The sequence below is a fragment of the Hetaerina americana genome, unplaced genomic scaffold (assembly GCF_022747635.1).
Source record: "Hetaerina americana unplaced genomic scaffold, ioHetAmer1.1.p SCAF_51, whole genome shotgun sequence".
NCBI lineage: Eukaryota > Metazoa > Arthropoda > Insecta > Odonata > Calopterygidae > Hetaerina > Hetaerina americana.
The window spans coordinates 3,586,371-3,599,262 of NW_027287107.1; the positions used below are offsets into that span (position 1 = coordinate 3,586,371).

General features: G+C 35.1%; 1 protein-coding gene across 1 annotated transcript in view; it reads right to left on the reverse strand.

Moving 5' to 3' along the window:
* Window positions 1–12,620, reverse strand: part of LOC139694647 (endosome/lysosome-associated apoptosis and autophagy regulator family member 2-like) — a 34,696-nt gene extending 22,076 nt beyond the window's left edge. Inside the window, exons 1-5 of the mRNA XM_071593137.1 lie at window positions 12,386–12,620; window positions 4,542–4,668; window positions 4,062–4,263; window positions 3,650–3,800; window positions 1,006–1,195 (exon numbers count right to left, since the gene is read on the reverse strand). Of these exons, the coding sequence (XP_071449238.1) occupies window positions 1,006–1,195; window positions 3,650–3,800; window positions 4,062–4,263; window positions 4,542–4,668; window positions 12,386–12,493 (778 nt within the window). The 5' untranslated portion in view covers window positions 12,494–12,620. The remainder of the gene's footprint in view (window positions 1–1,005; window positions 1,196–3,649; window positions 3,801–4,061; window positions 4,264–4,541; window positions 4,669–12,385) is intronic.
* Window positions 12,621–12,892: the final 272 nt, after the last annotated feature.

Genomic DNA, 12,892 nt, shown 5'->3' on the forward strand with positions numbered 1-12,892 from the left:
ACCTTCGGGTTGATTACTGTGTTTATGGTTTATATATATATATATATATATGTATGAATGTATACATCTATATATACATTCATACATACACTGTGTGTGTGTATGTATGTGTATATATATATATATATATATATATATATATATATATATATATATATATATATATATATATATATATATATATATATATATATATATATATATATATATATATATATATGTGTGTGTGTGTGTGTGTGTGTGTGTGTGTGTGTGTGTGTGTGTGTGTGTATACACACACACACACATACACACACACCCACACACACACACACACACACACACACACACACACACACACACATATATATATATATATATATATATATATATATATATATATATATATATATATATATACACACACATACACACACATACACACCCACAACACACATATATGTATATATATATATATATACACACACACAGACACATATGTGTGTGTATATATTCATTTCCATGGATACAGATATAAGGAAAAGGGATAGGAACACATATAAAAGACAAATACAGGAATGGTTGGGTAAGGGGAATCAAGCAGATTACAAGTGCAAAAAAGCTTCCTTGACCGGGACTCGAGCCATGGATCTTCGACTTAGAGCATCGGACTGGCGAGACAATGACAAGATTTGAAAAGTAAAAGGATATTCTTCCCTTACATAGAAGATTGAATTAAATGACAGGAATCAATACTAATTATTATAATTTACAAAAGCCTTCCATCATCTATGAAAAGTATATATTCTAATTATTGTAAAAATCAATTTAACCTACCCTAATATATTTCTTGTAAGGGCATTTATTTCATGATATCAATATCTTTTTTATGATGCATATGCCTTGCTTTCATTATTGAAGAATTATGGCATTGTATTTTTAAACTATTTAGCACCATATGATTACTTACAATTTGTCAATTAGAAAATGATCATTAAAATTAACATCAATGAAGTAACCACCTACCAGTTATTTCTACAGACTTAATTAAAACTGGTTTTCCTTTATGGCAGTCCATCCCTATTGTCTTCCATTGGAGAACATTTTGGCCAGCTTTTAGGTGAATCACCTGTTTCTTCCATTCACCTTCCTTTGTTGCAGATGGCCATCTGTCTATCTTAGTATCACCAACGGACTGGCATTGCTCATTTTGGGCCTAAACAATAATGTCATAAGTAAAACTTTAATTTGCCTGAAACAAATGGAGGATCAAGGGGATGGCACAGTGTATTTCTTTAGGAGGAAATAGTACCAATGTTATTGTGTTTATCAGAGATTAAAGAACACATGTAATATTATATTGAAAATTTCAGTAATATTTTCCACTTAATTCACACCTAATGATTTGAGATAACTAGATATTCTTATTCATGGCATCCATTTAAAATTTTAAAGCTTTAATCATCTCCAAGTCCACAATCCCAAAAATATGTCTCAGTTTACAGAATTTCTTGAGGATTGATTACTACTAAGTTTTTTCCTAGTTTATTATCCATATTGTTCTTTCTGTACTAGAATAAGAATAAGAAGTCAAAGCCTAATAAGAAGTCCAAATGTTTGTGGCCTCAAGACTGCAAGGAGACATTTAGAAGCATCTATTGTTTCAGCAAGATTTTTAATTCATTACTATCAATCCCTATTTGTCTGTGATTTTCGATAGCAATGCTTTCTGCTATGTTCTTGGGACAATATGAATTAATAAATTTGAGAATGAGCCAGAGGGACCAATTGCCCTTGAATCGACGTCACCAAAAATATAGGAGGGAATTACTAACAGATTGATTGTGAATACCAGGAAATCATAACTGGTGTTAAAAAGTTTATGCAAAATATTTTTGGGAGAAAATCCATTTGGAGAACGGACCTTTGGCAGATTTTGGTTGAAGAGAAAGGTGGCATTTCTCTAATGTTATCCAGCATAATTCAGCCAGAGGAAATACATATACAAATCACTACAGTAAATTTTGATATCTGGAACCAGTCCCGATACTTATTGTATGGACCCTGTAATACTACAAGACTATGATGTACAAATGAAATGCATCAAAGTTGTTCACATTAAAGCTGCTGATGGTCTTTAAAGGTTATTTTTAGCAAAGGAAGCGGTACAAGATTTTTCATATATGATAGATAGATAGATTTATTTGCCATAGAAGAATACATAATTGTATGGGCTTTGTTAAGATTCAATTACATTTATAGGTTCCTCAACATATATACAAATTCATACGAATAATAATGCACATGAAATATGAGAGTATTAAAGATTTAACAAACAGATCTCCCTGCATTGGCTCTTTCTATGTACTCTTGGAATATTAACAAAGTAAAGGAAGTGCTTTCCTGTAACTGTATAGTGCATTTTCAGAAGTATAGGAGAGATGCCATGTTGGCTAAAGTTTTAGATTTTTACATGTTCAAATTGCCAGTTGAATATGAGTTAAAATCATATCTGAATAAGAAAAAATTAATTGAGCATGGAGCAGGGCTGTTTTAAGAGGGGAAATATGATTGTAAAACCAGAAAAATAGGCTGAAGATTCTGAGGGAAGGACATGCTAGTCACAATGGTATTGTTAAATTGAATTCCCTTGATAATATGCCTGATGGTCCATATTGCAGGGAGACTTGAGAGCTTTAGGAGGGTTTTGAACACCAGGCTCATTGACAAAACTCCTACTATATAGGGCCCTTATAAAATTCCGGGATTGGCAAGCATGGTTGTGGGCACATTTACATAATGATTTGGCTGGTTCATTATAAAATAAGGTATTTTGAGTAATAGTTGATAATTCAATATAATGGACTCAAATAAAACACCTAAATAATACTGGAGCTAAGGAAATAATGGATCATTTAAGGGCTTTATCCTCCCTTCTTGGGCTACTCAAACAAATTAATAGTGAGTGATGATGGAACACCTTTTACCTCAGCTGAATTTAAAAGATTCTACGATTGAAATGGAATTATGTACATATTTTCTCTTTCATATTGTTCTGCCACTAAAAGAGCTGCAAAAAACCCTGTAAAATGTTTCGAAAACAAAATTAAAACTATGTTACACCTAACTTCCAGTTTCATTACATTATGCCTTACAATGGTGTTTGTTTGATTATAGCATAAGTACCCATGCCACCACATGAGAATCACTAAGTAAGCTCCAATTTGGTTGAATTCTGAGGTTGCACCTCTCTTGTTAAACTGAGTGTTGGCCAATGTGTGGCATTGTGATGAAGGAGGAGTCACAGGGTAGGTCCACTCAACTGAGGACCTTTCAGGTGGATGATAAGGTGTGCATTACTTCACATACTAAATGCATATGCCATTGCAGTGGATGGACTTGTGTCCATGATTTTCATTTGTTTATGAGAATAAATTTGACCCCCAACATCTTGGTGGCAGTCTCTCTCCTGCCTCTGAACAAGTCTTTTGTATGCATCGGTATAGAATTTCCCACAGTATTAAAAGATAGCTGCCAAGATTTATCCTATTGGTAATTATTACTCTAATCCTTCACAATGGTGTACTCAATTATTTACTCAAATGACAAGAATTTATATTTTTTTAATATTGGAATAGAAATGAAAAAATGAGAGCACTGCCATACATACCTCAAAATCAAACACTATTACATCCTTATCAGAGTATTGATAGATATATGTTAGATTGCCAGGCTTCACTAAATGAACTGTGTAGGTTAATGTTGCAGCACATGGTCCTCCAAGAGAAGCAATAAAATCCCCTCTTGGCTCCCATCCATACCTAGAATAGGTTTCTTTTTTCAAATACATCCATGAAATAGATCCTAAATGTTAAGAATTGATTATTTTTAATGGTGCATGCAAGAGATATAACTAAATATTATCTTAGCTATGATATTTCATATATAATATAAATATTGATGAAAAGTATCTCACATGAATAAATGGGGAATAATATCCCATAATTTTGCTTAATGGAGTACATAACACTTCAGCTGGTCATTTAAATTATCAGTGATGTAGCCTTATGAAAAAGCCTTACCTACTACAATTGACATCACCCCCTAACCTTCCCATGGAACTAAATGAAGATCTGAATGACTCCACTTGAGAATAAAATCCTTCAGGTAGTGTGTCCCATGTATCAAATAATGCTCCACCACCCAATGAATATGTACCAGGCCGACATTTTCGGCATGTTAAACCTGCTAAATTAAAATAGCTGCCAGGCTCACATGATATCCCTGTTAAAGTAATGGAAAGGTAAATTAGAAAAAACATGAAAAGAGAAAAAAAGTTAGGTGGAGCATAAAAAACAAAGTTTCAGGAATACTGAATCTTTGAGTATATTGTAAATAAACTAGAAAAAAACTGCTTACTCTCACTATCTACATGAATCCTTCTTAAGTTTAAATACAATTAAATCTAATGTAGTTAAAATTTTTCAATTAATTTATTTCTAAAATTAAGTACCTAGTTTGGTATACATTTCATAAAGTAACTTGCATTACTGCATACTCACGACAACTGTCAACTCTAGTCACTTGTCCTGAACATTGACCAGCACAAGACCCAGGTACAAGAGGAACTTTTACTCTCCATCTACCCTTATCTGCATCACACTCTGTAAGCTCATAGTGGCAGTCAGACTGAAACAAAAGAGTAAATACGAAATATATCACATAACCCTCACCTAACAGGTGAAGGATAGGTTTATATGGGCCAGGTGTACAATTTTTAGAGTAAAGTATAAAGCATGAGTTTTCACTTGTGAAAAGAGTATAAAGGAGTATGCAGGTGTACTTACCTACCAATTTGTGATTAGGATATTCATTGGCTGGCCATAAGCAAAGAAAAGTGTGAAATTTGTATTTGTTACTGAATAAATTCAGGGTGTTTATAGATACCTTTTTGAGAGTTGGCTACATGGATAATAGTAAGTGGAATAGAGGCATCCACTTTTTGCTCACTTGAAGCATTATTGACTGAGAACCAAATAAATTTACAAGGAGCCTTTGATAGCTTTAATGCAGTCATAGAGGTTATCAAAGTGGAGGAAAAAATCCAAAATGAGCATGGTTGTGTCTGAAATGGAGTATAAGAAGAATTATTGCATCTTGAGTGTAAACCACTAACTAAACGAATAAGTGGATGACTTTGCACAGCTTGACCACAAGATGAGATCAAAAGACATGAATACCAGCAGAAAAGTAATTGGTATAATGTGGAGTGTATACAAAAATGGTTGTTTGTCAAAGTTTGTGAGAAAAAATTATAGTGCATGGAAGGGTATTAAATCCCACTGTTTTATATGAAATTGTAACTAGTGTATGTCAGGATAAAGCCATGAAAGAATGTGGATTGAATGCACAATGAGAGAAAAGAGCTATGGTAGAATTATGGTACATAGTTTTGGTCATGCTGAGAACATAGACAAGAAATAATTTATGATGCAGATATATGAGAGAAGAGTAAATGATATGAGAGGAAGGGGTAGACTGATTAAGTCATAATTGAATATGACTGAAGAAGATATTAAGATGAAGAATGTCAATAGTCTCAAAAACCATTAATCATATTTTAAATATTGCATGGATCTGAAAGAGACGAAATAAGTACTCGATGATAGAATATAATGGAAGATATTAGTGAAAAAGAGTAAGTTTCCTGAAGTAACAGTGAATAAGACTTTCTTGAGTATGGTTATGCCAAAAGAGAATGGCAGAAATATTATGTTTACTCAAAAGGAAGGGACAACACTGCTTACGTCATATACACAGCCTATTTAGCTGCCTACGCAAGATGCATAGCCAATTGTCACACCTTATATAAGCATTTCCACTGGCGTGCAGACATGTATGTGATTATAATTTTTCCCACCGAGAGATAAAAAGTATGCACATATCCAAACAGAGCAATCAACTTGACAGTTGCTTTAATGGGTGAGGGGAGAGCTTATCTAACACAATACCTAATGGAATGCGAAAGTCACACATCAGGGTGGGAAGGTCAGTTCATTTCTTTTGCCACTTGTGGTTCCCCTGAACCTGAAAGCTATTGCTTCATATCATAAATAATGTAACTATAATAATGTTGTATTAAAAATATGGTTTTCTGGATATTTTGTATTTTACGTGCATACTGGGATTTTAAAAATGCATTTGTTTTGGATATTAAAAAATTTATTTTAAAAGGCATAGCAGGGTAATGGCAGTCTCCATTGCCATTACCCTCTATTGAAAATTATGCAATTGATAATTGCAACACTGTCGAAAATTGCTATCAACATTTTTTGAGCTCAGTTTAGGGCAGTAATTAAGGAACCATGACAAGTTTGTTTCTTGCCCAATATCTGGATATTGTTGATAATAAGGCAAATTTTAATTTAATAAGGCAAATTTTAATTTAAGGCAGTCTCAGTTATGAAAATGGTTTGGTTTTCCTAGATAATATTAATTGTCTAGGATATAATGAGAAACACTTCTGTCCACAGCTATCAACATTAGAACAAAACTTATCAAAGCATTTGACGATGTTGACACAAAATTTTCTGCAAAGAATACACATCAAGATGTCTGCAGTTTACAATGTTGTTTCAGGTGTTACTGATAGTAGCTTTGAGATCCTGACTGTGCGGGATGATAATGGCCTAAAATGGAAACCGAACATAAAGAACATTTATAATGCCATCTAATTCATAAATTTGAAAAATCCTTTGTACCTAAATTTAATGTGTGAAACTATTTGTACCACAGATTATGCATTTAGTTGAACCAAATGGACATATTGATGGTTGAATATATTCAAAATCATCTCACTAGCAGTCCAAATGATATTGACATTTAACGCCATCTTAACTGCACTGGCACTAAACAGCTCAATGGCCACTAGCATCAGATTTTTTATCAGTGAGTTACCTGGTTTTTAAAAGGAAATGCAAGAGTTTAATTAAAGTAAAACTCCAGACCTATTTCATAGAAAAATTGTAATGCTAAGTAAAAGTATGCATGATACAATGATAAATATACTTTGCGTACTAATTTTATATATTTGATATCGTCATGTATACTTCTCTATTTTTCTATGATAATATGTACTTATTATCTTGATGTATCTTATTTTTGAATGTACAGATCATTAGAGATAATTTTCTTATGCTATGTTAAGCAGGTAATAAATGATACAGTTTCAGGCATAACATGGTGAAAATCCTTCATGATGAAAGAAGACCCTTTGCTTTTCCCCTTAGAATTTTTTTTTATTACAACCTAGGTTTCATTACCGCATAACGTCTCCACTGATGATTTTACATTGTTATGAAACCTAGGTCATAACAAAAAAATTCCAAGTGGAAAACCAAAGTGTCTTCTTTCATCGTGTTAAGCAAGCTTTAAATTTACCTGTAACAAGGGATTAACAAATAATGCGTTTTTAGTTGACCCCATTGTATTGCTAAACAAAATGATCACCTTTAACTAAATTAGCATCCAGTCATTAAGTTATTGAGATAGGTGCAGTGTTTCAAAAGTTTTAAACCAAGCATCAGTTTATTTTGTGCTATAGAATTTTTCTTCATTTTCATTTGTAACATTCCACTGTGATTAACATGAACTGAAACCCTCTTCAATATATCCAATGGGGTAAAGCAGTGGCGGAGGGTGATAGTAGGGTTTGGGGGTTAATCAAAGCAATGTGATGCAACCCTTTAAAGACAAAAACCCCCTCATCAATAATATGCTAGAATTATACTCTTTTAAAAATTCCTCAATCAAACTTAAAAATCTTTCTTGAAATTAATGACACTGTTTAAGGGGGCTGGCTCCTTGGAATGTCAACAGCTTACGCTGGGAACCATAATTTATATGAAAAACTATTTCTTAATTTTTTAAACTATTAGATTAAAGAGCATGTTATAATACTTAGGAAATTAGAAATAAATGCTTTTATATAAGAGAGGTCCTTTCTGGGCATGCTCAGCTCCAGCCAAGCTGTGATTTTTTGGCTACCAGATCTTCCTGGAAAACCATAGCCTACACAGGAAAAGGAACTGGCCCCCTTACCCTGATGTGTGAATTTCACACGGCATCGGGCTTGGTACTGGGTGAACTCTACCCTTACCTACCAAACCGACCTTCGGGTTGACTATTGGGTTCATGGTTTATACGATAGGTATATCAGAATACAAGTTCCTTGTGGGTAGGCAACCGTCCAATATAACACTTTTCTCCACAAAAATGTTGTGGATCGGAAATGCATACGCCTGGCAATTAATATGGCTTTTAAGTGAACATAAGGTGAGCACCATTAATTTTTCTCGGGGTTGATTGGCAGTTGGGGCAAATAGGCAACCTGAGAACGACGGATGACCTTAGGATGCCATCGCAAATCTACAACCAGATAGTAACCTTTAGGTAAAGAAAATTATTGAGATACGAGCGACCTTCCACAATACCCAGACTCATATCAGGAAAAGAAAATTAACATTTCTTTATGATGAATGAGCTTAAACATTACCATTTCAAACAATCAGTCGATAGACATAGCCAGTTTAATTTGAAATAACGGAGAAAAGCGTGATAGGACACGTTGAATAAACAATTAAGGGAGCTAAATTTAGCCTCTTTAAGAAAATGTTAATGACCTTCAGCTTATCCGTCCTCCGACGTCCAGTAAGCTGCTTTATTGAAGAATGACCGTGGCAGAAATCGGATGAACATTTGACCGTTTAGTTGTCAATTTCAATGAGTCCCAATTTGCGTGGACATTCTTGCCAAAGAAAATGACTTATACATAATGTTGAGCATGGCAATCAAATTTCTCGGCTGAATATGAATTATAGGGCTCATGATAAATGTAGGCATTTATGTTTGCACTGCGGTGAAAACGTAACGAGGAAATGACAAATATTAGTGCAGGTACAATAGTTAAACTCTAAAGTACTTCAAATTTTATTTGATATCGTTTGTAAAATACAGGAGCAAGAAAAAAAGTGTAGTCAGAAATTTTCAAACAGAGACCAAGATATTTGAGGCAGTTTGAGCCTCCATGGTTTTAAAATTTCGCTTCGCACCCAACCTATTGAGATAAGATAAGCCGTTATACTTTTAAGAAAGTCTTTCAAGAAATAATGAACCATATTTTTAGTTTCTTTGTGCAAATCATTTCCTGTTGTTTTGCTATATGCAGATTAACTATGACAGTAGTAGAGATAATGTATTCACTCATGCTAATTTTCACATTATATTCTCAATCAGTTGAAAAGAGGGCAAACAATATGATTTCCGTTTAATTCATCGCAGACCCATACATTAAAATGCAGACATAACCAGGGTCGCAATTTTTCATCTGCTTAAATTAAGTCAATTTAAAGGCTGGCCCAATTATTAAGGTCAAATCACCGCACCATCACAATCATGTATACGAATAGTATTTGAAGCCAGCACCATAGGCTCAGTTAACGAGATCCTATTTGTTAGTGCCGCCATAATGAAATGTAGTGGTAACTGATGTGCAATAGTCGGCGTTGAATGCGAGATATTGAGATGAATTGAATTAATGAGGTGCCTAAGGTAACGACTTCTTTCGCCCAGGGTCAGGCTTATATCTTTAGCGAAGGCGGATTTTACTGTGGCATGCCAGTGGCCGTGTCGCGTACGTATAACCGTTTCCGTACAATATGCCATCCGTAGGGTGTGAAGCTCAACTATGAACCACTACAATCTTTTTAGAATCTCTCTATGCGTCACGTCATATTTCCTTGTATATTCGCTTGAGCCTTTATCCCCCATGCAATATTTTGCCATTCATTTTCAACTTCCTCCTAATGCTACCATACAGACGTCATACTCGCTGTAACTCCCTTTGGCGTCATCCTTCGCTCCACGTCAAGAACTTCTGAACTCAACCTTTGAGGGTGAAGTAAAATATGGATGTTAACTAAATACATAATTCATTGAAGTTGGTTCAGAGCTCTTCTCTAACCTTTGCCCTCTATGTTACTCTTTTCTTTTCTTATAATCCAATTATTCTCATTGTCATACACAAAAATTCTCTATCGCCTTGTTATATTACCAATCCGACTTAAATTCCAAGGTAATACCACAAAATTAATGTGTGCAAGTGCATTCACTATCTGTCTTGATTCAAACATCAGGACCGAGAAATTAATACAGCGTGAATGTGTTCCAAATATTTTTGGCAATTATAAGACAGGCATTGGAGTGGGAATTTTTAAATTACTTTTAGAAAGGCTTGAGTGATATTCTCAAAGCAACGAGCAGAAAGTACCAGTTGAACTGCCCATTTACCTTGTCATTTCTCCTCCTTTATAGATACTTGTTCACTCATTATTCTCTCCGTCAATGACACCGGAGTAGATTTTTATTAATTACGAATGTCACTTGATACCCAATGGGAAAATAGTCTCATTCGCAAAAAAACACGAAATATTCGCTTGGGTGGCACTTGGAGGAGTAGGTTAAGTACACTGAACAGGATTACAAAAATTATGTTTCTCATCTTTCTTGTTCCCTTTAAAGAAGTGAATTTAGTGGAAACGTGCTAAGTTGTGGATATTTGCCCACCTCTGCAGAACACGCGGCATAACTTCCATGAAATTCGACTTTTAGGCCATAACATGGCATTTTTAAATGTAAATGGGCAACCAACGGCTGCAGATAAAAGCGCCGACCCAACTAAATTATACAAATGAAGAAAATAATCTTTATTCTGCCGGAAATGAGATTAGTTTTGGAGAAACCTGATTAGATATCCTCGACTGAAAGCCCCGGCGTTGTCACGCTGCCAGCTGCTACGCTTGTCAAAATGCACTGGCTTTTTCTCACGTACATTGAATTGATATTTGGAAATACACCCATTATGACTGGTCAGTAAAATTGGGATACACTGATTCCTAATGCTATTCGGAGCCATTTATACACTCCAAGAAGATCTGCCACATTGCAAGAAACGTTCATTTCCGAGGGGATATACGTAAAAATCTAGGTACTCAGGTTGTGATTTATTGCACTCGTGGCAAACGAAAGGCAGCAATCCTTGGCATTGGAACTTGAATCCTTAATCCTCTGCCATCTGCCATAGCAGGGAAAACTGATATCACTAAATAACTAAAGATAACTAAAGATATCGCTAAATAACATTAAGAAAAAACCGATGGTTAGTATGAGGGACTATAAAGGGCACATTGCGTCCGATACGCTTAGCATCAGAAGGCAGAACATAAGAGAAACATCAACGGAAATACATCTCAATTGTAAACCACTAATATTCGGTCTTCAATGCTGAAAGTATATCCAAAATCAACGAGTAGAAAGATCCAGACATCTCTAGCGTTATATGTTTATTATTCACGTCCATTTTGAATAGGGATATATGGAAAAAAATGATGCCCTGAAATACTGAATATTTAAATTTAGATGGATTAATAGAAGTAATAAACGTCTACTGGCGATGATATTTTGCACAAGTGATTGAATAGCATTTCGAAATTTTACAATAGGCAAACATTTCGATGCATGGTTAACTCGGAATATCTGTGCATAAACGTATGTGGAGTGATTTCTTGACATGTATATCATATCTATGTCTTATCTGCATTTATCTAGCTCTTAATAGCTTGGGATCATATCTCGTCAAAAATTTGATTTGGAAATTCCCCTACTTCACCACACAAACACTGCCTGAGGCGGGAATCGAAATCCTAACCTTAGGTTAGCTGGCCTTCTTATTGGCTACCACACTGACCGAGTGGAGTTCATACTCCTGTGTTTATTTTCTTTGTAAAAGAATAATTCAATGATTAGGAGAAAAATGGAAAATAATTCGTTTCAGGCTACTTGAAAAAGAATCAATACTTTGTTAACATATCACTATTAGAGGAAAGAGTTACAACAAAAGGAGGAGCCCCGGGGGAAAAAACTGCCAAAACAGTTTTACTATTCGACCTGAGATAGTGAACAGACGTATTCCCAGACTACCATATGGTTCGCTGAAATCATATGCTTTAACCCTCAATGTTTGTGCTAACTTAAAATTATCCTCACAGAGTTTAAATAAATGCACTTTTCTCCTGCATGACCTAATAAAAGGAAAAATTCTAAATCTTTATTATGGCTCTTCTCGTGACTAAAAAACTAACCACTGCGTGGTGTACTCTGCACAACATATCGCATGTAATGCAAGTTAACGGCTGATAATGGTAATGATAAACAAAAAACAGCTGTGAAACTGCTTAATACGAAAAATATGAAAAATCGCGTAACTACTGTGATTTACGAGAAGCAAAAGAATAAGCCTCATATATCAAGGTCAGTGGGATAAGCTGCGGAATTATCAGTTGACACCCACCTCCTTGCAAGGCTCCAAGTCGTCATAACTGCTACTACCAGAGGTGGTGACATAAGAAGTCAAGAGAGATAGAAATAACACGCTAGCAGGCTGTCCGCATCCCTTCATGCTGAATATGGAGGAACGAGGCACTCAATAAAATCCCAGCAATTTGGTTGAAAGACTTCTATGTTGAACACAAAAATACGAAATAAACCCTCATCCCTGGGCCCCACCGCTATGAGCCTTGCGAAAGAACTCACACCACTCACACCAGTTACCTTCTGTCGGTGGTATTTATCGATCTGTCTCGCTGAACGCGAGAGCACACGCGCACGATGCCGACCCTCCACGAGACCCGGCTTCCCGCTCTCTCCGCTTTAGGGTTGGACGTATTTGCCACCACTTCCGTGTTTGTGATATCTCCGTACTATCGAGGGTTTACGGAAATTATATGGACCCGAGATACATTAACTTAACGTATTGATTCCCTATTAATAATTTCATTTGCGTGCATCGGCATTGTTC